The sequence below is a fragment of the Oncorhynchus gorbuscha genome, linkage group LG11 (assembly GCF_021184085.1).
Source record: "Oncorhynchus gorbuscha isolate QuinsamMale2020 ecotype Even-year linkage group LG11, OgorEven_v1.0, whole genome shotgun sequence".
Taxonomy (NCBI): domain Eukaryota; kingdom Metazoa; phylum Chordata; class Actinopteri; order Salmoniformes; family Salmonidae; genus Oncorhynchus; species Oncorhynchus gorbuscha.
Genome location: NC_060183.1, coordinates 42,284,542 through 42,311,575, shown reverse-complemented (window position 1 = coordinate 42,311,575; position 27,034 = coordinate 42,284,542). Strand labels below are relative to the sequence as shown.

Sequence of the window (27,034 nt, the reverse complement as noted above, 5' to 3'; positions counted from 1 at the left end):
GTGAGTCCTTTGTAATACACTACATGACCAAAAGTATGTGGACACCTGTTTGTCGAACATCTCATGGTGTTAATAACCAAAATCATGGTTATTAATATGGAGTTGGTCCCTTTGCTGCTATAATAGCCTCAACTCTTCTGGGAAGGCTTTCCACTAGATGTTAGAACATTGCTGTGGGGACTTGCTACCAAACTTTACAGTTGGCACTATGCATTGTGTCAGGTGGCATTTCCACTGCTCCTGAGAGTCCAATGGCGGCAAGCTTTACACCACTCCAGCCGACGCTTGGCATTGCGCATGGTGATCTTAGGCTTGTCAGCGGCTGCTCGGCCATGAAAACCCCTTTTATGAAGCTCCCAACTAACAGTTATTGTGCTGAAATTGCTTCCAGAACTCGGTAGGGAGTGTTGCAACTGAGGACAGACAATATTTTGCGCGCGCTTCAGCAGTGCAGTTCTGTGAGCTTGCGTGACCTACTACTTCCCTGCTGAGCAGTTATTGCTCCTAGACGTTTCCACTTCATAATAACAGCACTTATAGTTGACCGTGGCAGCTCTAGCAGAGCAGAAATTTTACGCACTGCCTTGTTGGAAAGGTAGCATCCTATGACGGTGCCACATTGAAAGTCACTGAGCTCTTCAGTAAGGCCATTCTACTGCCAATGTTTGTCTATGGAGAGTGCATGGCTGTGTGCTCAATTTTATACACCTTTCAGCAACGGGTGTGGCTGAAAAAGCTGAATCCACTCATTTGTCCACATACTTTTTGTAAATATAGTGTATTTGACTTACCACAGTAAAGTTATGAAGGCTGACCGTTCAATTGGGGTTAAGACTATAGTGTAAAGTAGACTAGACAGGATTTAATCTCATCATTCAAAAGTAAAGTTTATTGTTCATAAAACTGTATATACTCTTTCGTTGAATATTTTATATTTTGTTCCAGACAAATCATGTGTACAGATGCAGAAATAAAGGAAAATGTTCTTATGAATATGGTCTTCTCAGTTTCATGTTCTCCATTCTTGCTTTAGTCTCTTTCATTGTCCTTCCCTCATAGGCTACACAGAATCATCTGGCCACAGTTCTTCAGAGGGGCTTTCACTTGACTAGTTGAATAAGTACTTTTCATAATCTTACGTGTTCAAAAATCTTAGACCTGGTTTGTGTGCACTAAGGCACACTGTAGCCAAGTGTTTCTTCTTGAACAAGTTTGAGTAGTACCGGTTTTAAAATGTGACCTAATGCACGATAGTGAAGTAGTTAGAAAAGAGTTCCTCCCCTGGACAGATGTCTCTTAATGCTACAAGGACCACACATCGTAAAGGCCTGGAGGAGAAGAGAGAAGATGTTGTCACTTTAGTTAAGACTTGCTTTGGCCAATGCAAGCTGAGCCAGTGCTTGTCCAGATGTGGCTATGTAAAGAGTCGTAGCCGATTCAAAAGTCGTTCGGGCGCGAGATAGACCATGCGACCAAGATTAAACATTGCGTGAGCAAATACGAGTCGAGAAAGAAGAAAAGTGGTAGAGCGAGAAGAGGACAGGTCCCACAGGCCAGCGTGGTGAATGCAAATTAAACTTGAGAGTTTGAAAGTGTGACTGAGTGAGCAGAACTGAATTGCTGCATGAATGCTGTGTGTGCTGATTCAGTTCTAAACAACCATCAGAGTCCATCCTCACCTCCTGAATCACTGCAACGGATTGTCCGGTCTGCTGAGATGGTCATTGGCTAACACCTGCACTCCAAGGTCCTGCACGACTCCAGGGCAAAGAAGCATGCAGGGTGGAAATTCTGCATCTATATATTTTGTCTGTTTATTGTCACAGTACCATTTCACAGAGTCAAATGTACCAGGAAAATAAAGCAGATTCTGACATGTTTAGCTGGTTTATCATATTCATGTCAGTTTCTATTATTTTGGACATATAATTCAAAATCCCCATTTGTGCTGTGTCCTTGGGCTTAATACGCTAAATACTGGATCCTGCCTTCAATTAGTGGACTCATTTTATGGTGTTTGCTAGAGCTGACTGTCTGCTTTTCGTTTTACAGATGAATGTTGCTGGCTTAGAAGTAATTATCTAACTTACTCTAGCGTGTAGATTCCACTCATTTGATTTTATTTGGAGGTTACTGCTCAAGCAGGCTACCAAGCTAAACCTTAGTCTGAGCTAAACAGACGGCTCTGCAGTGCATCTGTTTGAAGGCACACAAACAAGAAGGCTCAACCAATCACACAATGGGTTGCAGGCCAAATAATAGCCAGTCACAACTCTGGATTGGCCAAGGGAAGGAATTTGTTAGTTTGGCCACTTTCACTGGAATGACAGACAAGCTAAGGTTTCTAGACACTCGCCCCCCCCCCCCCCCCCATCAGCCTGAAATCGATAGTTACTGGGTATGTAATTCCAGTTCTATATCATAGAGCTAGATGTCTGTACTACTTGCCGGGTCCCAACAATTCCCTTGAAAAAAAAGGTAAGGCCCAGCTATGGCTGCCACCAAGTACTAGAATGTAGTCCAATAGACTAACAACTACTGTGACCTAACTCAACACGCTGTACCTAGTCAAAGTGTTGGCTCTCCACAGCCGACTGGCCGGTTCACTGCAGGAATCCCTCCCCGGAGGAGTCTCTGCCTTCTCTGGAGAATGGATTTAGGAGGATGTGTCTGGTGACTTAGTCGACATTCCTGTTCACGATCCTACCTCCCAGCCATGGAGATATGTCACTCACCATGGAAGTCTACCTCGGGTTCAGATCTTCAGAGCTTTCCCCCCTCATGGGACAGTGAGACTAAGAGTCTTGCCCATTCATCATCCACAATGGATACTACAGCTGTCTCAGGTCCATCGGGTCCCACCACCCTTTGGTCCTTGAGGGGTTTGCGAAATCACTCGAGGCGAAAGAATGGCCGGACCTCATCAGCCGTTGCACCAGCTGTCGTCATCGGCAGCTCTATGGTAAGAAACATCTTGGTTCCTGGGGCAAAAACCCTGGAGCACGAGTACAGGACGTTACAAGGCAGCTTCCAGCTGTTCTACGACAGCTGCTGGGTGCTGACAGCGTCATGTTGGCTCCTGAACTCTGTCCACGAATTTCAAGGCTGCATTGAGACAATGATTTATCAATAACCCAAGCCCAACTCAGATAATCCCTGCCATTGTGTAGCCGACTTGTCGTAATGCAGATTTACATTATCCCAGGGGTGTTGGCATTCACAATGTAAGTAATCTCATTTATGTCCCTCTAACTCCCCTGAATGCCTCTGTCGAGCCTATAACTAACTATTGTATACAGCAATCATGTGCCTATGAACCAGAGTTATACTGTTAGCATTGAGGCAGTGTGCCCTAGTAGGAAGTCCACTGTGTTTTTCTCACTCTGTACTATCAGCTCAAACTATGAATAACATAGTCAAGTCTACGTCTAAGTTTCCCAGTAAAGCGATGAACAAAAATCAAGCCCCTCAGAAAAGTGCTAAAAATACCCCACATTAACATATGTAGCCTAAGAAACAAGGTTCATGAAATCAATAACTTGTTAGTAACATATTACATTTATATTCTGACTCTCTGAAACACACTTAGATAATACACTGGTAGAAATACATGGTTATAAAAAAAAAAGACAAATGCCAATGGGGGCATGTTGAAGTCTATATTCAGAGCCGCATTCTGTGAAGCTTAGAGCAGATCTCATGTTAAATACTTTTGAAATCGTATGGCAACAGGTTCACCTGCCTCACCTAAAGCCCAATCTTGTGGGAAGCTGCTATAGACCAAGTGATAACAGTCCGTATCTGGATAATATGTATGAAATTCTTGATAATGTATGTGATATCAACAGAGAGGTATATTTTCTGTGTGACCTTTATATTGACTGGCTTTCATCAAGCTGCCCAATCAAGAGAAAGCTTCAAACTAACCAGTGCCTGCAACCTGGTTCAGGTTATCAGTCAACCTACCAGGGTATTTACAAACAGCACAGGAATGAAATCATGTATTGGTCACATCTTTACTAATGCTGTAGAAATTTGCCTTACAAATCCATTGGATGTAGTGATCACAATATAGTAGCCATATCTAGGAAAACCAAAGTACCAAAGACTGGGCCTAATATAGTGTATATGAGGTCATACAATTAGTTTCGTGATGATGTAAGGAATATTTTCTGGTCTGTGGTGTGTAATGAGGAGCAACCAGACGCTGCACTTGATACATTTATGAAATTGACTATTCCAGTCACTAATAAGCAGCAACACATTAAGTAAATTACTATAAAAACGTAAATCCCCGCAGATTGAAGAGGAATTGAAAAATAGTATGGTTGAGAGGGATGAGGCAAAATGAATGGCAAATAAGTCTGGCTGCACAACCAATATGCAAATGTACTGCAAATTGAGAAATCATGTGACTAAACTGAACAAAGATAAGAAACTATACTATGAAACAAAGAAATTGTATAAAGAATGATAGTAACACGTTTTCGAGCACCGTAAATTAAATTTTGGGCAAAAAGTCAAACTCCGCTCCGTCATTCATTGAATCAGATGGCTCATTCATCACAAACCCAGTGATATTGCCTACTTCTTTAATGATTTTTTTCTCCCATCGGCAAGATTAGCAAACTTAGGCATGACATGCCAGCAACAAACGCCGACACTACACATCCAAGTATAATTGACCAAATTATGAAAGACAAGCATTGTCATTTTAATTCTGAAAAGTGAGTGTGAGATAACTGAGGTTAATAGTGGACGATATTGCCACTCCTATTTGCCATATCTTCAATCTAAGCCCACAAAAAAGTGTGTGTTCTTAGGCCTGGAGGGAAGCAAAAGTCAATCTGCTACCCAAGAATGGCAAATCCCTCGTTACTGACTCAAATAGCCAACCCTTAGTAAACATTTGGAAAAAATTGTGTTTGACCAGATACAATGCTATTTAACAGTAAACAAACTGGCAAGATTTTCAGTATGCTTATAGGGAAGGACATTCAACAAGCATGGCACTTACACAAATGACTGATGATTGGCTGAGAGAAATGTTTTGTTAGACTTTAGTGCGGCCTTTGACATTATTGATCATAGTGCCACTGTAAAAATGGATGCGTTATGGCTTTACACCCACTGCTATATTGTGGATAAAAAGTTACATGTCAAATAAAATGTAATTGTATTTGTCACATGTGCCAAATACAACCGGTGTATGCCTTACAGTTCAAAGCCCTTAACCAAGAAAGCGGTTAAGAAAAATACCTAAATAAATGTAACAAATAATTGAAGAGCAGCAGGGTGCCGGTTAGTCGAGGTAATATGTACAAGTAGGTAGAATTATTAAAGTGACTGTGCATAGATAAGAGAGTAGCAGCTGCGTAAAAGGGGGGGGGGCAATGCAAATAGTCTGGGATAGCCATTTGTTTAGATGTTCAGGAGTCTTATGGGGGTAGAAGCTGTTTAGAAGCCTCTTGGACCTAGACTTGGCGCTTCGGTACAGTTTGCCGTGCGGTAGCAAAGAGAACAGTCTATGACTAGGATGGCTGGAGTCTTTGACAATTTTTAGGGCCTTCCTCTGGCACTGCCTGGTATAGAGGTCCTGGCTGGTAGGAAGTTCGGCCCCAGTGATGTACTGGGCCATACACAGTACCCTCAGCGGTGCCTTGCGGTCGGAGTCAGAGCAGTTGCCATACCAGGCAGTATGTCTAACAGACCACAGAGGGTGTTCTTTAATGGAAGCCTCTCCAACATAATCAGGAATTCCCCAGGGCAGCTGTCTAGGTCCCTTACTTTTAAAAATCTTTACTAATGACATGCCACTGGCTTTGAGTAAAGCTACTACAGCAAGTGAAATTACTGCAACACTTAGAGCCGCAGTCAGTTTTAGAATGGGTGGCAAGAAATATGTTGGTCCTAAATATTTCAAAAATTAAAAGCAATGTATTTGTGACAAATCATCCACTAAACCCTAAACCTCAACTAAATATTGCAATAAATAATGTTGAAATTGAGCAAGTTGAGGAGACTAAACTGCTTGGAGTAACCCTGGATTGTAAACTGTCATGGTCAAAACATGTTGATGCAACAGTAGCTAAGATGGGGAGAAGTCTGTCCATAATAAAGTGCTACTTTGCCTTAACAACCCTATGAACTGCTGTCCAGTCGTGTGGTCAGGTGCCACAAATTACAATTGGCTCAGAACAGGGCAGGACGGCTGGCCCTTAAATGTACACTGAGAGCTAACATGAACACAATGCATGTTAATCTCTCAGGGCTCAAAGTAGAGGAGATAGACTTCATCACTACTTGTTTTTCTAATAATTATTGACATGCTGAATGCACCAAGCTGTCTATATAAACTACGAGCACACAGCTCGGACACACATGCATACCCCACAAGACATTCCACCAGAGGTCTCTTCACAATCCAGAACAGTCCAGAACAGACTATGGGAGGTGCACAGTGACTACATGGAACTCTATTCCATATCAGGTAACTGATGCAAGCAGTAGAATCATAAAAATAAAAATAAATACACACCTATGCAACAGCGGAGACAGGCACAGATACTCACATGCATACACATGATTACACACGCACTCTACACACGTACAAATGGATTTTGTATTGTAGATATTTGCTAGAGTAGTGGCCTAAGGGCACACAGTGTGTTGTGAAAAGTGTTATGAAATGTAATAGTTCTAATTGTATATAACTGCCTTAATGTTGCTGGACCCCAGGAAGAGTTAATAAATAAAAATATAAATAGACTGGTGGGCAAGAGAATCATGTATTGAACTAAACATGTAGACCAGTGGTACTCAGCTTTTACACCACGAGGTCCTGAGCCCTCTGGTTTTCTGTTCTACCGGATAATTAATTGAATCAACCTGGTGTCCCAGGTCTAAATCAGTTTCTGGTTAGTGGGGGGGGGGGAGACAGTGGAACTGGCTTCGAGGTCTAGAGTTGAGAATGAGGGATGTAGACAGCCAATCAAATGTATTTATAAAGACCTTTTTACATCAGCAGAGGTCACAAAGTGTATATACAGAAACCCAGCCTAATGCCCTAAACCTACCCAGCCCTAATGCCCTCAGGCACTGGGTGCCCCTTAGTCTCATAGGCCAAGGCAATGACATCGCAGAGCCAGTGAGACAACCTCTGTTTTGAGAGTGGCCGACCAAGCGCTCCAGTACCATAGCACACAAACCCCTAACCATTGCTGTGCCCTTCACATAAGGTGGGGACAGGACACAGATGGAGTTGTTCCTCTCTCCAGCATGAAGAGGAGGAAAAAAGGCCTATAGCTCTAAGGTCTGTGATATGTAAGAGCTCTTAATAATCACAGGCATGACCACCGGATTAGAAAACAACACCGCCCTGCTCAGATCACCATTGATGGCGAGACATTCAGGTCGCGTTGACAGAGCGCGAGGTGCTTGGGCGAACCGAAAAGGCACTGATGTACTCATGTACGGACTTCTTTCAAACCCAGAATAATCTTCAGTCTCGCTGAAGAAAATAGGAAGACTGTAGGGGAGCGCTCCTATATACAGGGAGAGCTGTACTCCAATTGGCTGGAGCACATGCATAATTATTTTGTCAGGCTATTGGCTGCCTAGGCAGTGGGGTCAACCACTAGGAGCAAAGCCCACTATAGGGCGGAGCGCCACAATATAGAACTAAACCCAAGTTGGCAAGACTTAAAAGTGAGCAACTTGAGAAATTGACAGTGAAAACTTGACCATGACAAGTGACTATTGCTGGTGGACAATTTAATGATTTAAAATGTATTTGTTACACATTTCTTTGATTACAATTCTATATTTATTGTTTAAGAAATGTTTATTTATTTTTTTATCTGTGGCTCTGATGTTCTGCTCACTCAAAGTCACACTTGTAAGCTCTCAAGTTTAATTTGTGCTCTGAGCTGGCCTGTGGACTCGTCCTCTGCTTGTTCGACCACATTTCTTCTGTTTGCACACGCAATGAGGTTTCATCTGGCACCCCTTCAACTTTTTAACCGGATTTGACTCCATAGCGATGCTTTCCATTGCCTGTCCAGCGTAGCCACGCATTATTACATTTAAGAAAACTTAAAGCGTCCCAAATGACATTTGGATTTACTCTGCTGTTTGTCTGTGGTGTTGATTCTTATTGCTTTGAAATTTGAGACAAAATATTCAAGTATTATTTATTGGACTTTGAGATCTGCCGTTGAGGTTATTATAACTTTTTAACCGCTTAGATGTTAGGTCCTCTATTTAGATGTTAGGTCTGACTCTATTTATGTCTCAGGGGAATAATGCCAGAAAGCCCCACACCTGGTTCAGACAGAGCCCCCAGTTCTGAAACAGAAAATGTACTTTCATCTCCCTCATCAGTTATATGAACATTTGTACTGTCACTAAATATGATTTACAGTTATAAAGGTGAAATCTTAAAGTAAGTTGTTTGTAACTTGTTTGTTACTATATTTTAAAAACATTTCAGTCATTGCAAGCCCTATTCCCCCACTTTTGTTGAATAGGAAAAAATATTTTCTGAATATTTGTATAGACTTGAGTACACCTTAGGAATTTCCAACTACTTTTCCCAGAAAGGTGAGTTAGACTTGTGTAGATATATGCAGCATTACTAGTTATTGTTCATGGCCATCTCATGAAAATAAATTACATTTGGGTATTTCTATTTTGGAGGAAATCTACATTTTGCCATAACATTCCTTAAAAAGTTATTTGCATAATTGTTTTGATTCATTAAAGAGATAGTAAAGTGTTGGAAAAACTGGGGAGATTGGGGAGTCAAACAGCAGTGGGTCAGATTCGAACCCATGCTGACTCTGGCATACATGTGGGTCAGCGGCTGGAACACACAGCCCACAACATCGATATTTCTATAACCTGACACATAAGCACAACCATGTAAACACGAGCAAGACTTTGGTTAGTGTGCATTGCATGCATGTTCTTCAGTCTTGCGCACGTGCCTTAGGGGGATGAGCAAAACAAATCTTGATTGCCACACAGAGACCTGCGTTTTGAAGTTGGTTTAATAATAATTTCCTGTGGATATTTTGTCTCAAAGTTTCAACCCGAATAATAACCAACCACACGGACAATCGGCAGAGTAAGTTCAAACATAATTTTATTAAAACATTCTTGACAGACAAGGGACATTTAGGTTTTATTCTATGTAATAAAGCATGGCTATGCTGGACAGGCAATGGAAAGCGTTGCCACATGCCACATTGAGACGAAGCCAGTTCAAGACAGTCTGGCTCAGAAGACTACTCACTAGTCAACAACAGCAAAAGCTGCTGTTTGGAAATGGAGCCAAAACAGAAAGTCATTAACATGTGTATTAATACATTTATAGCTGTGAATACAAACAAACACTAGGTTTGGTATCCCTGGTAGAAAACGGTTAAATAAACACCCCAGTAGCCTAGACCAGAGCCGTATCCATATTAATAGCTCTGGCCAACACTTACTGTTAATTGCTCGAAATTACTTATGAGTGAATCAATCCACACAGCTGCTGAATTAATAAATTAACTTTTGAGATTGCAATGGGAGCAGTCAACAGTAACACAATCAAACAAATACTGTAGGAAGTAGGGACCAACATTATTTCATGCATCCTTTAAATTCTTGCCTTTGCGTGTCATGTCTGTAGTTCACATTGGGAAGGTACTGGCGAAGTTCTAGAGGAAATGCTTCAGGCACATCATACTCCTGATAGCACACATTTGCAGCCCTCTCTGAAAGACAAGAGTATAATTACACAAAAAAAGGAAAAGGACTATTTAGATAGTCAGTGGTCACAGCATTCGCAACATTGCAGACAGACAATAATTATGTAAAATAAAATATAGAAATATTTAATCTAATTATAGCTAGCCCCATTTCTCCTATGGGTGAGCAGAGATGTGTACCATTTGAGCAGTTGTTCACATATTGACCCACTGCTAGCGGGTTTTTTGTATTGGCTGTCAACCAAGTGATGTCACTCAAACTGAAAGGACCAAGCCTGTCTCTTCCACTGCACGACCTGGAAAACATTAATACTTTTGAATATGAATGCTGTCCATCTACATGTGAAAAATTGTTGTAGGACAGTCATAAAGCCCTAGGACATTTTACAGTAACACTTTACTTGACACCAACCATCATAACACGGTCATAACCGTGTCATACCAATTGACATAACATGGTCATAACCCTTTCATGACATATTTAGACCTGTTGTGACATTTATTGCGTTATTTTATGGCTGGTTATGACACCCACATAAGAGTGTCAAAACCCACAAAACCTACCACACAAGGCAAAAACATTCCATTACACCATATCCTACATGACAACAGTTTGTTGTAGATTATTTTTATAAATTGACCATATTAAACTATCATTGTAATTGCGGACACATTGATGTCAGACATGCACCTACCCCAATGCTCTGTTGACGACTGGGATGAATGCAGGAGCAGATTTCAGGTGCAGGAAAAGATGCCCTTATATCAGTCAAATAGAGGTTATGTATGATTATGACAGTCACAATGCTTCTTGACAGTGTCATAAAGTGTATTTTCTTAGTCCAAGTAAAGTGACACAGGATGGTCATAACACTTCTTGACAGTGTCATAAAGTTATAATAACAAAAAAATGCTATATGTTGAAAAAAACATGACTAGAGAATTAATTACAACAAAGGATTTAAGAAACAAACTTTCAAATGAAAGGAAACTTCTTGGCAGTGAAAAAAATGTGGGTTTTCATAACCAGCCATAAAATAACGTAATATATGTGTTATGACAGTGTTATGATCATATGACAGGTTATGACAAGTTATGTCACCTGTTATGACATTATGCAATGGTTATAACCGTGTCATGACACTGGGTGTCAAGTAAAATTGTTACCCATTTTTCTATGCCACATTTCTCACCTGTACACCATTTTAGAGATGCCTTTGTCATTGCCATCAATCAAAACATGATCTATGCATCTGAATACAAAAGGGTTCCGAATGGACTGGAAGAGAATGGGCTCATATGCCTGATAGATGGTACCTGCATAGATAACACAGAAATTAGTCACTCATTCACACAATGGTAAATCACAACACTTGTCCAAGTGATATGCATTTCCTTAATTACTTTCAAAATAGCTATGCTATGTATTAAAAGGGGTACTTTTTTTAAAATCCATGTTCTTGCTTATACTGAAGAGATACGAGTATAAATACGTATCCCTCTTCTTAGGTTGGCGTTATGATAAATGATGGTTTGTACGGTTGTGGTTATCAGTACAGCTCCATCTTGTTGTCGTGTTGGGGATAACAGTTGTGGACAATAGCATTTTAGCTCAGCCTAACCCCGTTTTCTTTTCACTCCAGATACAAACTTATACATACGAATAACTTACAGACACACACAAACAATGACTACATCTCATCTGCCCAGATCCGCATGCTCACAGCCCCATGCATGCCCAGACCCATATGCTCACAGCCCCATCCATGCCCAGACCCACATGCTCACAGCTCCATCCCTAGTGCCTGCATTATTGTTTGCCACTTGGTCTTAAATTGTGCCAATTTGTTTTTCCTCATTCGCCCATGTTATTTAAATAAATCATTTGATTTTTCCATTGTGTTAATGATGGCGGATTGATTGATTTCCAAGTTTCTAGTATGTGTTTTTTCAGGATAAGTGATAAGATAATCGTCCAGCTCATTGGGACATATGCCTCGTCTTGAAATATGACACAGATTAAAAAGGAAGTTTTAAGTTTTTAGGATTCCGAGAAAGCATGGTTTATTGAGTCATTATTCATTTTACATTATTAAGACATAACTCTGCAGTTGTGCTGTAGAATTTGTGAATTTTGTTTCTTGTATAATACATTTGTTTATACCAGATTAAGCGTACATTTTAGTTAACTATAATGTCATTATTTATGCTCCAACTTTCCCTCCGTCTTCTGCCAATATCAGTCTTCGTTCAAAAAGATTGTCAGTTGAATAAACTCTCTGCAAGGTGTTGTATATCTTATGAATGTCCTTTTCTTGGCTCAAAAAATATTCCCTCAAGGTTGCTCTGATGTCCAAAAGATTTCAAATTTAATTGTGTAATGTAACTTAAGTTGCACGTATTTGATCTGGTCTGATTAAACCAAGATTGAACTCTTTGGCCTGAATGCCAAGCGTCACACTTTCGAGCCACTAGCTAAAAATGCAGTTAAAAAAAATATGGATAAGAATAAGAAATAAAAGTAACAAGTAATTAAAGAGCAGCAGTAAAAAATAACAATATATAGAGGGGGTGCCGGTACAGTGTCAATGTGCGGGGACACCGGTTAGTTGAGGTAGTATGTACATGTAGGTAGAGTTAATTAAAGTGACAATGCATAGATGACAACAGAGTGTGGCAGTGGTGTGGAGAGTGGGGTGGGCAATGCGAAGAGTCTGGGTAGCCATTTGACTAGATGTTCAGGAGTCTTATGGCTTGGGGTAGAAGCTGTTTAGAAGCCTCTTGGACCTAGACTTGGCGCTCCGGTACCGCTTGCCGTGTGGTAGCAGAGAGAACAGTCTATGACTGGGTGGCTGGACTCTTTGACAATTGTTAGGGCCTTCCTCTGACACTGCCTGGTATAGAGGTCCAGGATGGCAGGAAGCTTGGCCCCAGTGACGTACTGGGCTATTCGCACTACCCTATGTAGTGCCTTGCGGTTGGAGGCTGAGCAGTTGCCATATCAGGCAGTGATGCAACCAGTCAAGATACTTTCGATGGTGCCGCTGTAGAACCTTTTGAAGATCTGAGGACCCATTTTAAGTCACATCTGGAGGAAACCTGGCACCATCCCTACAGTGCAGCATGATGGTGGCAGCATCATCATGCTGTATGGAAGTTTTTCAGCAGCAGGGACTGGGAGACTAGTCAGGATTGAGGCAAATATGAATGGAAAAGTACAGAGAGATCCTTGATAACTTGCTCCAGAGCCCTCAGGACCTCAGACTGGGGCGAAGGTTCACCTTCCAAAAGGACAACGATCCTAAGCACATGGCCAAGACAATACAGGAGTGGCTTCGGAACAGGTCTTTGAATGTCCTTGAGTGGCCCAGCCAGAGCCCGGACTTGAACCTGATCGGACATCTCTGGAGAGACCTGAAAATAGCTGTGCAAACAATAGCTGTGCAACTCCATCCAGCCTGACAGAGCTTGAGGGGGTCTGCAGAGAAGAATGGAAGAAACTCCTCAAATATAGGTGTGCCAAGCTTACTGCATAATACCCAAGAAGACTCAAAAATGTTATTTAAAAACAATCTATTTTAAAATAAGGCTGTAACAAAATGTGTAAAAAGTCAAGGGGTCTGAATACTTTCCGAAGGCATATTATAGAGCATTGGTTTGTATTACCTAATAAATGCAATTAAAGTATAGTTGCTGGTGGGGGGTTTACTTAGTGTGGGTCCTCCGAGAGAAGTATCTGATCCCAGTCACCCCATCACAATCCCCCGGATATAGCCCCTCTCTATTTTCACAAATAACCACCAACAACAACCACTGCCGGGATTCGGAGTTGAGACTTGATTTATTTCTCCTCCAAGTGACTATCTGATCGCAAGGGTATTTAGCGTTCTTCTGCTTCACGCCGATCCGATGGCATCGCACCAGATGCTCCGGTGATAAATCCACGCCTAGCTCCTCCGATATCAGCTTGATCACGTAGCTGGAAAGGTCCCCTTTTTCCTCATCTTCCAGTAGGGACGATATTTTCATTATTTTGTCTCTGTTTTCTAGCTAAATTCAGATAAACTTTTAAAGTTTGCACCTTTGTTTCCAGAAGGCCAATTTTGTCTTGTTCATCCACGAGCCAGCCCTGTATATACATATGACACGATACTTTACTTTTGAGGAAATCTACTTTAACAGATTGTAACAGTTTGTTGTGGTAAGCATAGAGAGCATTTTAGCTATGTTTTCCTGGATATCCTTCAGCTGTTCATTGCTCTCATTTGCATCGCCAAGATGTTCTTTGTCTTTTCTTTTAAGGGAAGCCATTGCTTGTTAGGTTCGAGTCTGTCGCTTTACTCAGATTGGTTTGCAGTTGTGCATAACTGACAGCTCACTTTCTCCTGGTTGCTTGGGGATATATTGATCTATCGACTTGTAATGCTTAATTTAAACTGTTGTCTGGCTTCTACATATAATCCCAGTTTCTACATACATTTTCCTAACCTGTTAAATTCTCATAACCTGCTACGTAAATGTTACTTCTGTCCATAGCTGGGTTGGCTTAGCTAAAATGCTACAATTGTCAACAAACCATCAGTCCTCACAAACCATCAGTATCACCCCTCTGGAATTCAATACGACCGCAGGCTGTCGACAATGCAGCTTTTAAAAGGCAATATTCCCATATTCGCAGATCACATTCGTGATAACAGTGGATTTCCACTGGGGACAATGAAACAATGGAAGCCATGCATTTTCAATGAAAGACAAGCAAGGTGGTGGGGGACCGTTAGGCGAGGCAAGGATCAGTGAGGGAGCATGAACAGGGCGGGACCTAAATTGGGGAAAGCTGAACTTGATCCAAATGGTATTCCAATACATTTTTGAAAGTTGAAGCTCATTTACTGCATTTCTATGCAATTGAAAAACAAAAATGACACCAGCCATTATCACCTTGGCTTCTGTAGCTTCATTCGCCTCAGTTGATCTACGAACTAGAGGTCGACCGATTAATCAGAATGGCCGATTAATTAGGGCCGATTTCAAGTTTTCATAACAATCTGTAATCGGCATTTTTGGACACCGATTATGGCAGATTACATTGCAGTCCACGAGGAGGCTGCGTGGCAGGCTGACTACCTGTTACGTGAGTGCAGCAAGGAGCCAAGGTAAGTTGCTAGCTAGCATTAAGCGTATCTTATAAAAAACAAGCAATGTTAACATAATCACTAGTTAGCTACACATTGTTGATGATATTACTAGTTTATCTAGCGTGCCCTGCGTTGCATATAATTGATGTGGTGCCTGTTAATTTATCATCAAATAACAGCCTACTTCACCAAACGGGTCATGATCTAACAAGGACATTCGCAAAAAAAGCACTGACGTTGCACCAATGTGTACATAACCATCAATGCCCTTCTTAAAATCAATACAAAAGTATATTTTTAAACCTGTATATTTAGTTAATATTGCCTGCTAACATGAATTTATTTTATTAACTAGGGAAATTGTGTCACTTCTCTTGCGTTCTGTGCAAGCAGAGTCAGGGTATATGCAGCAGTTTGGGCTACCTGGCTCGTTGCGGACTGTGTGAAGACCATTTCTTCCTAACAATTTGCCAGAATTGTACATAATTATGACATAACATTGAAGGTTGTGTTCCGAACTGTTCTGTATTTCACTGAAATAATAAATGTTTTGTTTTCAAAATGATAGTTTCTGTATTTGACCATATTAATGACCTATGGCTCATATTTCTGTGTATTATATTATAATTAAGTCTATGATTTGATATTTGATAGAGCAGTCTGACTGAGCACTGGTAGGCAGCAACAGGCTCGTAAGCATTCATTCAAACAGCACTTTCCTGCATTTGCCAGCAGCTCTTCGCTGTGCTTCAAGCATTGCGCTGTTTATGACTTCAAGCCCATCAACTCCCGAGATTAGGCTGGCAATACTATAGTGCCTATAAGAACATCCAATAGTCAAAGCTATATGAAATAGAGAAATAGTCCTATAATAACAACAACCTAAAATTTCTTACCTGGGAATATTGAAGACTCATATTAAAAGGAACCACCAGCTTTCATATGTTCTCATGTTCTGAGCAAGGAACTTTTACTTTCTTCTCCAACACTTTGTTTTTGCATTATTTAAACAAAATTGAACATGTTTCATTATTTATTTGAGACTAAATTGATTTTATTGATGTATTATATTAAGTTAAAAATAAGTGTTCATTCAGTGTTGTTGTAAAAAAAAAAAAGACCGGTTAATCGGTATCGGCATTTTTTGGTCCTCCAATAATAGGTATCGGCGTTGAAAAAGCATAATCGGTCGGACTCTACTACAAACACATAGCCTGCTAGCTATAGAGGAGAGTGGGGTAAGTTGAGCCAAAGGGGTAAGTTAACCCTCCCTTGTTTCTAGGAAACCATAAACAAAATATATCATTTGACAAAATATTGAGCAAGAGGTCATTTCATGGAGTCTGTGGAAGAAGAAACCACATGGAAAAAATTTAAATTAAAAAAAAGTGGTAAGGAAGTTCATATCCCAGCGATATAAAGTACAAAGTGTTTGTTAGGCATTAAGCCTGTGTTAAAAGATGCTTAAAATGAATCAAATACAAAAAAAAGTGATTGTGATTGTGTTAGAGTAATGAAGCTAGACATGGTTTTAAAAAGGTAGTGGTAATATTTCATTCAGTACAGAAATTTGTAGGTGGGTTAACTGAGCCTGTCCGGTGCACCAAGAGACTACTTTTTTTTGGACAATCTGTTTTCAAAACTGTCATGTTAATATGAATTCTGATTATTTCCAAGTATACACAACACCTTGAAATATATGTAGATATATTTGTTGGAAAGAATGCTATACATCTCCCTTGATGGAGTGATGCTGAATATTTTTTTTAAAGTAGGCTCAACTTACTCCACTCTCCCCTACAATTTGCCTCTCTGTTGCTCATACAGTATCAGACTGACAGACTGAGTATGCTTCTAGGTTCACACATTCTCAGATCATGTATTTGAAACACATCTCAATAATAGTAACATCAAAATGTTACACCCCTGAATGGGGGGGGGGGGGGGATAGGAGAAAAAGATATCGTATGTGGGCTTAATTGGAAATTACCTTTAAAATTGTGCATTGTCGACAAGCGCAATCAGATTGAATCCCGGCCATAGTCATCATCAGTGGTGAGAATTACCTGGGTACATGGCCACTGTAGTTCCTTTATGCACAAAGCCCCTGGTAACAAAGACTCCTGTTCCAGCGAACGGCAAGGAACTAGGCCTTCGCTCAATACAGAACCCAACCGTGAGTAACATCGTCTCGATGGGCCTATGCTCTCCTTTTGGTTCTCCTGTGTCATATTATAATAATTAGTCATACATTTTAGGAAAATATGTTCCATATGGTTGGCCCCAGCCAGATATTTGAAAGACAGGTATAGAAAGGAATACATGCACAATTAATAGGGCTGAGAAGGGAATGGTACAGATTGCTATTTTTTGCATGTATAGATAGGATGTGTGCTCTTGAGTTGGCTCATCATTATCTTGAATAACAAATAGTTTACTTTTTTATCTAAACATGGTAGTTACACATATAACATCAATACAGACTGAGTGTACAAAACATTAGGAACACCTGCTCTTTCCGTGATAGACTGACCAGGTGAAAGCTATGATCCCTTATTGATGTCACTTGTTAAATCCACTCCAATCAGTGTAGACAAAGAGAAGGTGATAGATTGAGACATTGTGTATATGTGCCAATCACAGGGTTAATGTGCAAGACAAAAGTTAAGTGCCTTTGAAAGGGGTATGGCAGTAGGTTCCAGGCGAACCGGTGGCCCTTGTAGAGTCCATGCCCCGACGAATTGAGGCTGTTCTGAAGGTGTTCCTAATGTTTGGTATACTCAGTGTATAAGTGTTAATATTATCATCATCATCATCATCAGACCTGAGTCAAACACTTAAAATACATTCAATGTGACATTTTGGCTTTACCCAGGACTTCTTTATGACTCCCTAATGATTCATCGCTAGGTTCTTCAAAGCAAAAAAGTGTCATATGAAGCTCTTGATATGTAATATAACTAGTATTTTGATTTCAATAAAGAATTACATTAATTTTTGAAAACTGTATAAACATGAATATTGAAAATACTGTATACCATTTTTGGTTTGGCAAATGTTTCTACATATTATTGAACATAGTTTACTCCACGGGCATATCAAAGTTCCAGAGTGGGATGTCTGCTACTTTTAGAGTTATTATCCAATTTGTAAACCTTAGCAGATTGACTGTGAAAATGGATTCAAAAGGGTCGCCCTCTCCTGGTGATTTGCAGGGAGTGCAATACATAAGTGAAAGGAAGTCTGTGATTGGTTACATTGCCTACTACACCAATTTCTCTGTCTAAAATGGGCCATAACTTTCAAACTAGCAGAGATGCCACTCTGGAACTAATATGCCTGTTGAGTATATCATGTTCTACAATATATACAAAAAAATTGCCAAATCTAAATTTGTATATTTAAAATATTCATGTTTATATTTTTCTATATTTCAGAAGAAAAATTGGTGGGGGGGGATCAAAATACTACAGAACAAGCGGTAAAGCTTCAAATGACACCAATGTTTGCTTTGTAGCACCTACCAATGAACCATTATGTTGTCTTAAAGGAGGAGAAGGCCAAAATGTCATAAATATGCAAACTTTGATAAATTATTTCTCAATAATGCTTTTACATACAGTGCATCGGAAGTATTCAGACCCCTTGATTTTTTACACATTCTAAAATGTATTAAATAGTTTTTCCCCCTCAATCTACACACAATACCCCATAATGACAAAGCAAAAAACAGGTTTAGACATTTTTGCTAATTTATTAAAAATAGAAAACTGAAATATCAAATTTACATAAGTATTCAGACCCTTTTTATCAGTACATGGTTGAAGCACCTTTGACATCTTGGGTATGACGCTACAAGCTTGGCACACCTGTATTTGGGGAGTTTCTCCCATTCTTCAAAGCAGATCCTCTCAAGCTCTGCCAGGTTGGATGGGGAGCGTCGCTGCACAGATATTTTTAGGTTTCCCCAGAGATGTTCGATCAGGTTCTATTCTGGCTGGGCCACTCAAAGACATTCAGAGACTTGACGCGAAGCCACTACTGTGTTGTCTTGGCTGTGTGCTTAGGGTTGTTGTCCTGTTGGAAGGTGAACATTCGCCCCAGTCTCAGGTCCTGAGCACTCTGGAGCAGGTTTTCATCAAGGATCTCTTTGTACTTCACTCCGTTCCATCTTTCCCTCGATCCTGATTAGTCTCCGCCACTGAAAAACATCCCTACAGCATGACACTGTCACCACCATGCTTCACCGTAGGGGTGGTGCCAGGTTTCCTCCAGACGTGACACTTGGCATTCAGGTCAAAGAGTTCCATCTTGGTTTCATCAGACCAGAGAATTTTGTTTTTCATGGTCGGAGAGTCCTTTGGGTGCATTTTGGCAAACTCCAAGCTGGCTGTCATGTGCCTTTTACTGAGGAGTGGCTTCCGTCTGGCCACTTTACCATAAGGGCCTGATTGGTGGAGTGCTGCAGAGATCGTTGTCCTCTACCTAGAGCTGGCCACTCAGCCAAACTGAGCAATTGGGGGAGAAGGTCCTTGGTCCGGGTGGTCACTCTGAGAGAGCTCCAGAATTCCTCTGTGGAGAGGGGAGAAACTTTCAGAATGACAACCAACTCTGCAGAACTCCAACAAGCCCGCTTAAGAGTTTGCCAAAAGGCACCTAAAGGACTCTCAGACCATGAGACCTCTTTAGCCTCAATGCCAAGTCTCTCATCTGGAGGAAACCTGGCACCATCTCTTTGGTGAAGCATGGTGGTGGCAGCATCATGCTGTGGGGCTATATTTCAGCGACAGGGACTGGGAGAAAGGTCAGGATCAAGGGAAATGTGAACAGAGCAAATTACAGAGAGAAACTTGATGAAAACCAGCTCCAGAGCACTCAGGACCTCACACTGGGGCAAAGGTTCACCTTCCAATAGGACAACGACCCTACGCACACAGCCAACTTGAACCCAATCTAACTTCTCTGGATAGACCTGAAAATAGCTGTGCAGCAACACTCCCCATCCAGTCTGACAGAGCTTGAGAGGATCTGCAGAGAATGGGAGAAACTCCCAAAATACAGGTGTGCCAAGCTTGTAGCATCATACCCAATAAGACTCAAGGCTGTAATCGCTGCCAAAGGTGCTTCAACAAAGTACTGAGTAAAGGGTCTGAATACTTACGTAAATGTGATTGAGTTTTTTTTTTAAATAAGTGGACAAAAAAATTCTAAAAACCTGTTTTTGCTTTGTTATTATGGGGTATTGTGTGTAGGTTGATGAGGGGAAAAATGATTGAATCCATTTTAGAATAAGGCTATAATGTAACAAAATATGAAAAAGTCAAGGAGTCTGAATATTGTCAGAATGCACTGTATGTCAACAATCCTTCCTCCAAAAGGATGGTCATCCTACGGATTACATTTCATGAAAATCCCCCAAATCATGGTCAATATTTGTCTAGGTTTAGTGAGGAATCACTCCAAATAGTTGAGCTGTGCTTGATTTAGTTTCCTCTGTATACTGGAACAGTTTAGATCAAGCACACGTCAGTAAGTATTTAAAAGTATATGATATTGTATACATTTGAACTAGGTCTGATTCTTATCTCTGGTAAATAGAACACTAACACGATTATTTCAACTAATCGACAACTCATCAAGCCTCTAAGTCATTGAATAAGCTGCGTTAGTGCTGGGCCAAGGAGCCGGTTTTAACGAATGCTGTGCTTCTATGTCTTTCCCACCCATGATTCCATTCCCTAACAAAAGGCAGAAACAAAAACACAACCTATGTCTGGTCCCTCAGTGGTCTCTGGGCTGAGGTAGCGGGTTTGAGTCGAGGCGGGAAGCAGACGTAACACCTCTCCCTGGTGTGCAACGTCATTTCTGAGCAGTGCCCTAAAAAGGCGTAGTAGTGGTTCTGACACCACCTCATCCGAGACCAGCCTGTCTTTTGAGCGCTCTGTGACCTGGCGAATAGTTCTGTGGGAAGAAAAGGACAGAATAGGCAATTGCAAATCAGCTCTTCACTTACTTTGAGGCTAAATAAAAATATGCTGCCACTAAATGTCTGGATGCTACAGAGGTGCTTGCCTGCTTGAGAACAAGCAGGCAAGCACCTCTTATCAAGGGGATAGCCAACATAAATCAGCAGATTATGCAAAGTAAAGACAATGAAACTAGAAAAGTACATTTCATAAAGAAAATATATGCTTGTTAGCTTGTCTTAAAGTGTCTATTGTTGTGAAATAAGTAGTGACTGCAGTAGTGGTAGTGACTAATTATAGTTGGGAAAAGTAGGTTGATGGAAAGATTGCTTGATTGGATAGGATAGCCTGAATATGTTGGTTTGGTGTCTAGCTTGAACGGTCAAGAGTTATTGTCCGTGGGTTATTTTATGCATATTTTTAGAGTTAATAAAGGTTTTAAAAGAACAGAATGTTAGGATAGCTTGAACATTTGAAAGTTGGTCTTATACATAGAGAATGATAGAGGACCCTAGATGGATAAAACTTGTTTTTGCAGGGACATTTTGAAGCAGTCAACTAGGTGGGACTTCTTATGGATTGAGGAAGGATCACGATTCCATCCAAGTCATCAGAAGGGATCAACCAATGAATTACACTCTTGAGCAAACATTCTATAACTGGAGGTGGCAGTAATTCGCCAACCTTGGCTTTCTACCTATCGAAACAACACACTCCAGATGGCAGTATGCACACTTTCAATTTGTTTACCAACTCATATTAGTAGAGAAGAAAATTGTCTACTTCAAAATGGAGATGGCCTCAATGGCATTGCCCATAGAGTCACAGATGTCATAATGGCACAGATACATAGAAGAGTCCTCTATTACATCTCTATGGTCTTGTAGCTTAAAAATACAATATGTAACTTTTTGGGCGACCTGACCAAATTCACAAAGAACTATAGATCTGTTATTGTAATTGAACAAAGTCTAAGAACCTTTCTCGATCAATTTCTTTATACATAAAACATAAAACCCTATGTCTGCCATTTCTATGCTTCCCGTTTATAAGTTTTGTTTTTGAGTTTTTTGGTTTTGTACACCAGCTTCAAAACAGCTGAACATAGAATATTTTTAGTTATTGAAAATATATTTCACAGCGGTTTAGATGGTATAATGGGTGGGTCATAAGTTTACAAACACTCAATTAGTATTTGGTAGCATTGCCTTTAAATTGTTTAACTTGGGTCAAACGTTTCGGGTAGCCTTCCACACCCACAATAAGTTGGGTGAATTTTGGCCCATTCCTCTTGACAGAGCTGGTGTAACTGAGTGACATTTATAGGCCTCCTTGTTCGCACATGCTTTTTCAGTTCTGCCCACATATTTTCTATGGGACTGAGGTTAGGGTGTTGTGATGACCACTCCAATACCTTGACATTGTTGTCCTTAAGCAATTTTGCCACAACTTTAGAAGTATGCTTGGAGTCATTGTCCATTTGGAAGACCTATTTGTGACAAATCTTTAAACTTCCTGACTGATGTCTTGAGACGTTGCTTCAATATATACACAATTTTCCTATCTCTTGATCTCATCTATTTTGTGAAGTGCACCAGTCCCTCCTGCAGCCAAGCATCCCCACATGATGCTGCCACCCCTGCGCTTCACGGTTGGGATGGTGTTCTTCGGCTTGCAAGCCTTCCCCTTTTTCCTCCAAACATAATGGTCATTATGGCCAAACAGTTCTATTTTTGTTGCATCAGACCAGAGGACATTTCTTCAAAGATCTTTGTCCCCATGTGCAGTTGCAAACCGTAGTCTGGCTTTTTTTATGGCGGTTTTGGAGCAGTGACTTCTCTCTTGCTAAGTGGCCTTTCAGATTATGTCAATATAGGGTTTGTTATACTGTGGATATAGATACTTCTGTACCCGTTTCCTCCAGCATCTTCACAAGGTTCTTTGCTGTTGTTCTGGGATTGATTTGCACATTTCACAATAAGTTTATCTCTAGGAGACAGAATGCGTCTCCTTCCTGAGCGGTATGACGGTTGCGTGGTCCCATAGTGTTTATACTTGCGTACTATTGTTTGTACAGATGAACATGATGCCTTCAGGCGTTTGGAAATTGCTCCCAAGGATGAACCAGACGTGTGGAGGTCTACAATTTTTTTCTGAGGTCTTGGCTGATTTCTTTTGATTTTCCCATGATGTCAAGCAAAGAGGCGTGGAGTTTAGGCCTTGAAATACATCCACAAGTACACCTCCAATTGACCCAAATTATGTCAATTAGCCTATCAGAAGCTTCTAAAGCCATGATGGAATTTCTGGAATTTTCCAAGCTGTTTAAAGGAACAGTCAACTTAGTGCGTGTAAACTTCTGACCCACTGAAATTGTGATACAGTGAATTAATCTGTCTAAACAATTGTTGGAAAAATGACTTATCATGCATGAAGATGCCCTAACTGACTTGCCAAAACTATAGTTTGTTAACAATGCATTTTTGGAGTGGTTTAAAAATTAGTTTTAATGACTCCAACCTAAGTGTATGTAAACTTCCGACTTCAACTGTACTTGCTTATTTTGTCACAAACTAAAATTAAGCAAAATATTATAATTTTAGCAACCAGGAAATGGCATAGTGATTTCTGCATATAGAACCTTTAATTGGCCAAGGAGCAGGACCATTTTGAATAGCTACCTCTGTAGAACTATGGTTCTCTTTCAAATCCATGTTAAGTTATTCACATTCAAAATTGGTTAGAGTTCAAAAACGATACATAATAATCAAAAAGCTATTAAGTACGGTCAGTCTTAACATTTCAATGTTGGTTTGGAGTTGATAGCTTAAACGGTGAAAGACATAGATTTATACGTTTTGTTTTTCTGGCCCTTTTAATTTCAATTGAAATGCATTGGGAGCTCATTTAAATATTTTTGCAGTTCAAAAAGTATATATGCGATCATTAAGATTTTCTCAGTCAATCAATCAATTGGGTCAGTCTGCCCATTTAGAAGTTCGTTTAAGCACCAGAGCGAAGGGAATAAATGGAATATTACGAGTATTTCAGAAATCTAGAGTGGTCTTGCCTTTAGCAAGTACTTTAATTACATGAATTAAATTGCTGTAGTTAACTAAATTGTTACCATTATATTAACATAGGCCAACACAATTGCACTGAATTGTGCACCTTTCTCGATCAATTTATTCATACATAAAACCCTTGACATTGTACACGTAATTCAGAGGCTTCAGAATTACCTCTCATTTTTACGAAGATTCAATGCAATCCACGGAACGAATCTGTGTCTGTAGGACTTCCAATTGTCTAGAATTCTTTTCATTACAATTCTGAACATAATCTGGACATGGAGGCTGACATGTTGGGTTCTCCACCGTAAATCAAGTAGCTGGTGGAAAAAACCGCTACCGCCATCTGCTGAAAGAAGGGAGAAACAGGCCTACTTAAGCAGTAAAATAAAAATAACACATCGTGCCAATAGTTTATAGACCTACACGAAGAAGTTGAATTTACTCTAGCCTAGTTTTTAAAAATATGTTAATTTGTAGCCCAAAAACATTGAAAACACATAGCGTTTTAAAATGGAAGGTATTGTCATTATAGCCCATTAGACAATGAATACCAGTAGCCATGACTGTATGCAACAATAGCATATACACTGATACATATACACTGTATACGTACATTTATGAAGACCCTCACTGCCAAATTGTTATGCAATCTTTTCTAACTGTCCAATATTAACCTTGCTTGTTCAAATTGTGCGCAAGGTGGAAACATCTGCCGGTCAGCCCGGAACAAGTATATGCTGCGTTAAAACGAGTGACGCAAAAATAGTCATACCAGTAAGCATGGCAAGAAAGAGGGTGACTGCGGAGTTTGTAGCGTTATGAAGGGAGGCTTTTTTTACCGAGCTCCGCACCAAACTTCGGAAAGATTGTGGGAAAAAACAAGTTTACAGTCATTACTATTTTTAGTTGTTCAAGATATAACAACTTTCCAACTTTCATGTTTGCATGTGGTGAAAGGATGTGAAATTTTTAAAAAGCGTGGGAAATAATAACAATGTCTCCAATAGATGTCTCACTGATCTGGAACAATACACAAGATGGAACCTGAGACTCTACGGCGTGCCAGAGGTGGATGATGTGCGAGGAGAGGCTATCCCCATCTGCCAAGAAGTTATAACTGCAGAGAAGAAGAAAAGTTGGTGATACAATCCACGTTGCGCATCGCCTCGGCAAGATGTGACAGCAAAACGATTCAAGACCAAGGGGTCATCCTCTTCACTGTCAAATTCTACAGGGATGCAGTCTGAAAAGCTGCTAGGAAGAACGCCTTCATTCCGAGCCATGGTTATGCGTTTCGCCGAGCATCTCAGCCCGGGGGACATAGAAAGAAGGAACAAGTTGTGGCCAATGATTAAGATAGCACAAAATGAGGGAAAGGCTGCTTACTTCGTAGGAGGACGAAGCTTCATCACCGGTTCAGATATCCATATTTCTCCCTAAAATCTCACCAGAAGGAACAGATTGATGGTTTCGGCCATGGTATTCTCATTTCCCTGGTATTGTTTAACTTTACCTAACAAGCATCAGGTGACTATTTTTCGGAATACTCAGGTACTTCAATTTATGGGTTGGCAGGGTAGCCTAGTGGTTAGAGCATTGGACTAGTAACCGGAATGCAAGTTCAAAACCCCGGAGCTTTCCTCGGATCATGTCGTTAAGCCCCTGAACAGGCAGTTAACCCACTGTTCCTAGGCCGTAATTGAAAATAATAATTTGTTCTTAACTGACTTGCCTAGTTAAATTATTTTTTATTTTTTATAGTTTGTTCTTGAAGACCTATTTTGTTTACAAACTTACTAAGAAGACAAAGTTTAAAAATATATATATATATTTTATGTATACAGTAACTAAGATACTGTTTTAAAGGGCATACAGGTCTGCTCTGACTTTACAAGGTAATTGTTCCATTTAGTTATTAATACTTATTTCCAAGTGAAACGGTCTTAGGTACATGTATATGTAAAATATTTTTTATGATCAGTTTTCATATGCACTTAAAATAGTAGGTAACCCTTATTTAAATGATTATTTTGTATTTTATTTCTCAGAATAGTTCCTGATTACACTAAAGAGGGTTTTTAGTCTCTCTTACTACAAAGAAACCTTGGTTTGGTCTTGAACATAATTTTCAGTTGAGTTGAATTTCAAAATTTAGTTATTAATACTTATTTCCAAGTGAAAAGGTCTTAGGAACGTGTATATGTAAAACATATCTTATTCATTTTTTATGATCAGTTTCAAAAGCCGGATAACATCTAGCTCAGAGTTTATGGAATAAGCTATATTCACTTTAAGTTGAGTTAAATGGTGCAGATCTCGGTTCCTTATCGCTTACGTTCACTGCTCCTACGTTTTTGACTCATCCTACTACAGTTTATACCTTTATATAATCTTTGTTGTTTTGTCTTTGTCTATAGTTTCTATTAATGCTAGGGGGTTACGGAACAATGTGAAGCGCAATACCTTATTTTTATTTGCTAAACAATTTCAAACAAGATTTTTGCTTCTTTCAAGAGTCTGACTCAATTTCGGCTGATGCCAACTTCTGGAGGTCACAGTGAGGCAACGATATTTGGCTTTCCCATGGATCTGAACGCTCCGCTGGTGTCACTACAATGGAAAATACCTTTGGTGGTAATATTCTACACTCGGAATGTGACCCCTTTGGTCACTTTATTTGTCTTGTGATCAGTTACAATGACATTACACTCATTACTGTATACTTCTATGTGTACAACACCAAACATGAGAATGATGAGTTGCTTGAATCTATAGAGAAACATACTTCATTGGTTATCTAAATTTCCAAATTCATTATTATTGATAGGAGGGGACTTTAACATTACTATAGATAATTCAACTGATATATGGCCCCCAGGGAGGCCAACCAATCAGAATTGGGGTTTCATACTTTTTATGGAAAAGTTTGATCTTACTGATATATGGAGGGAGAGGTTTCCGGCTGACAGATCATTCACTTGGAGTAACAAAACAGGTTCCCCGACAATCCAGAATAGATGGTTTATATCCAAATGTATTGATAGTGAGTGTGTTACTACTGATATTTGTACTACTCCCCTCACAGACCATATGGCCATTTACAT

The 27,034-nt window shown here is 40.1% G+C and overlaps 1 protein-coding gene across 3 annotated transcripts; it reads right to left on the bottom strand.

Annotated features, from left to right (window-relative positions):
* Positions 1–868: 868 nt before the first annotated feature.
* Positions 869–25,467, bottom strand: setd9 (SET domain containing 9). 3 transcript variants are annotated; one of them, XM_046369684.1, is made up of 8 exons: positions 25,317–25,467; positions 24,099–24,276; positions 20,658–20,851; positions 16,957–17,112; positions 10,949–11,072; positions 9,936–10,051; positions 9,656–9,761; positions 869–1,328 (listed from the first exon to the last, which is right to left on the bottom strand). In XM_046369684.1, the coding sequence occupies exons 2-8, from the start codon at positions 24,194–24,196 to the stop codon at positions 1,241–1,243; spliced, it is 882 nt and encodes a 293-aa protein (XP_046225640.1). In that variant the 5' UTR covers positions 24,197–24,276; positions 25,317–25,467; the 3' UTR covers positions 869–1,240. The 3 variants fall into 3 exon arrangements, with proteins under 3 accessions (XP_046225640.1, XP_046225639.1, XP_046225641.1); XM_046369683.1 differs by lacking the exon at positions 25,317–25,467 and adding an exon at positions 24,544–24,650; XM_046369685.1 differs by lacking the exons at positions 16,957–17,112; positions 25,317–25,467 and adding an exon at positions 24,544–24,657.
* Positions 25,468–27,034: the final 1,567 nt, after the last annotated feature.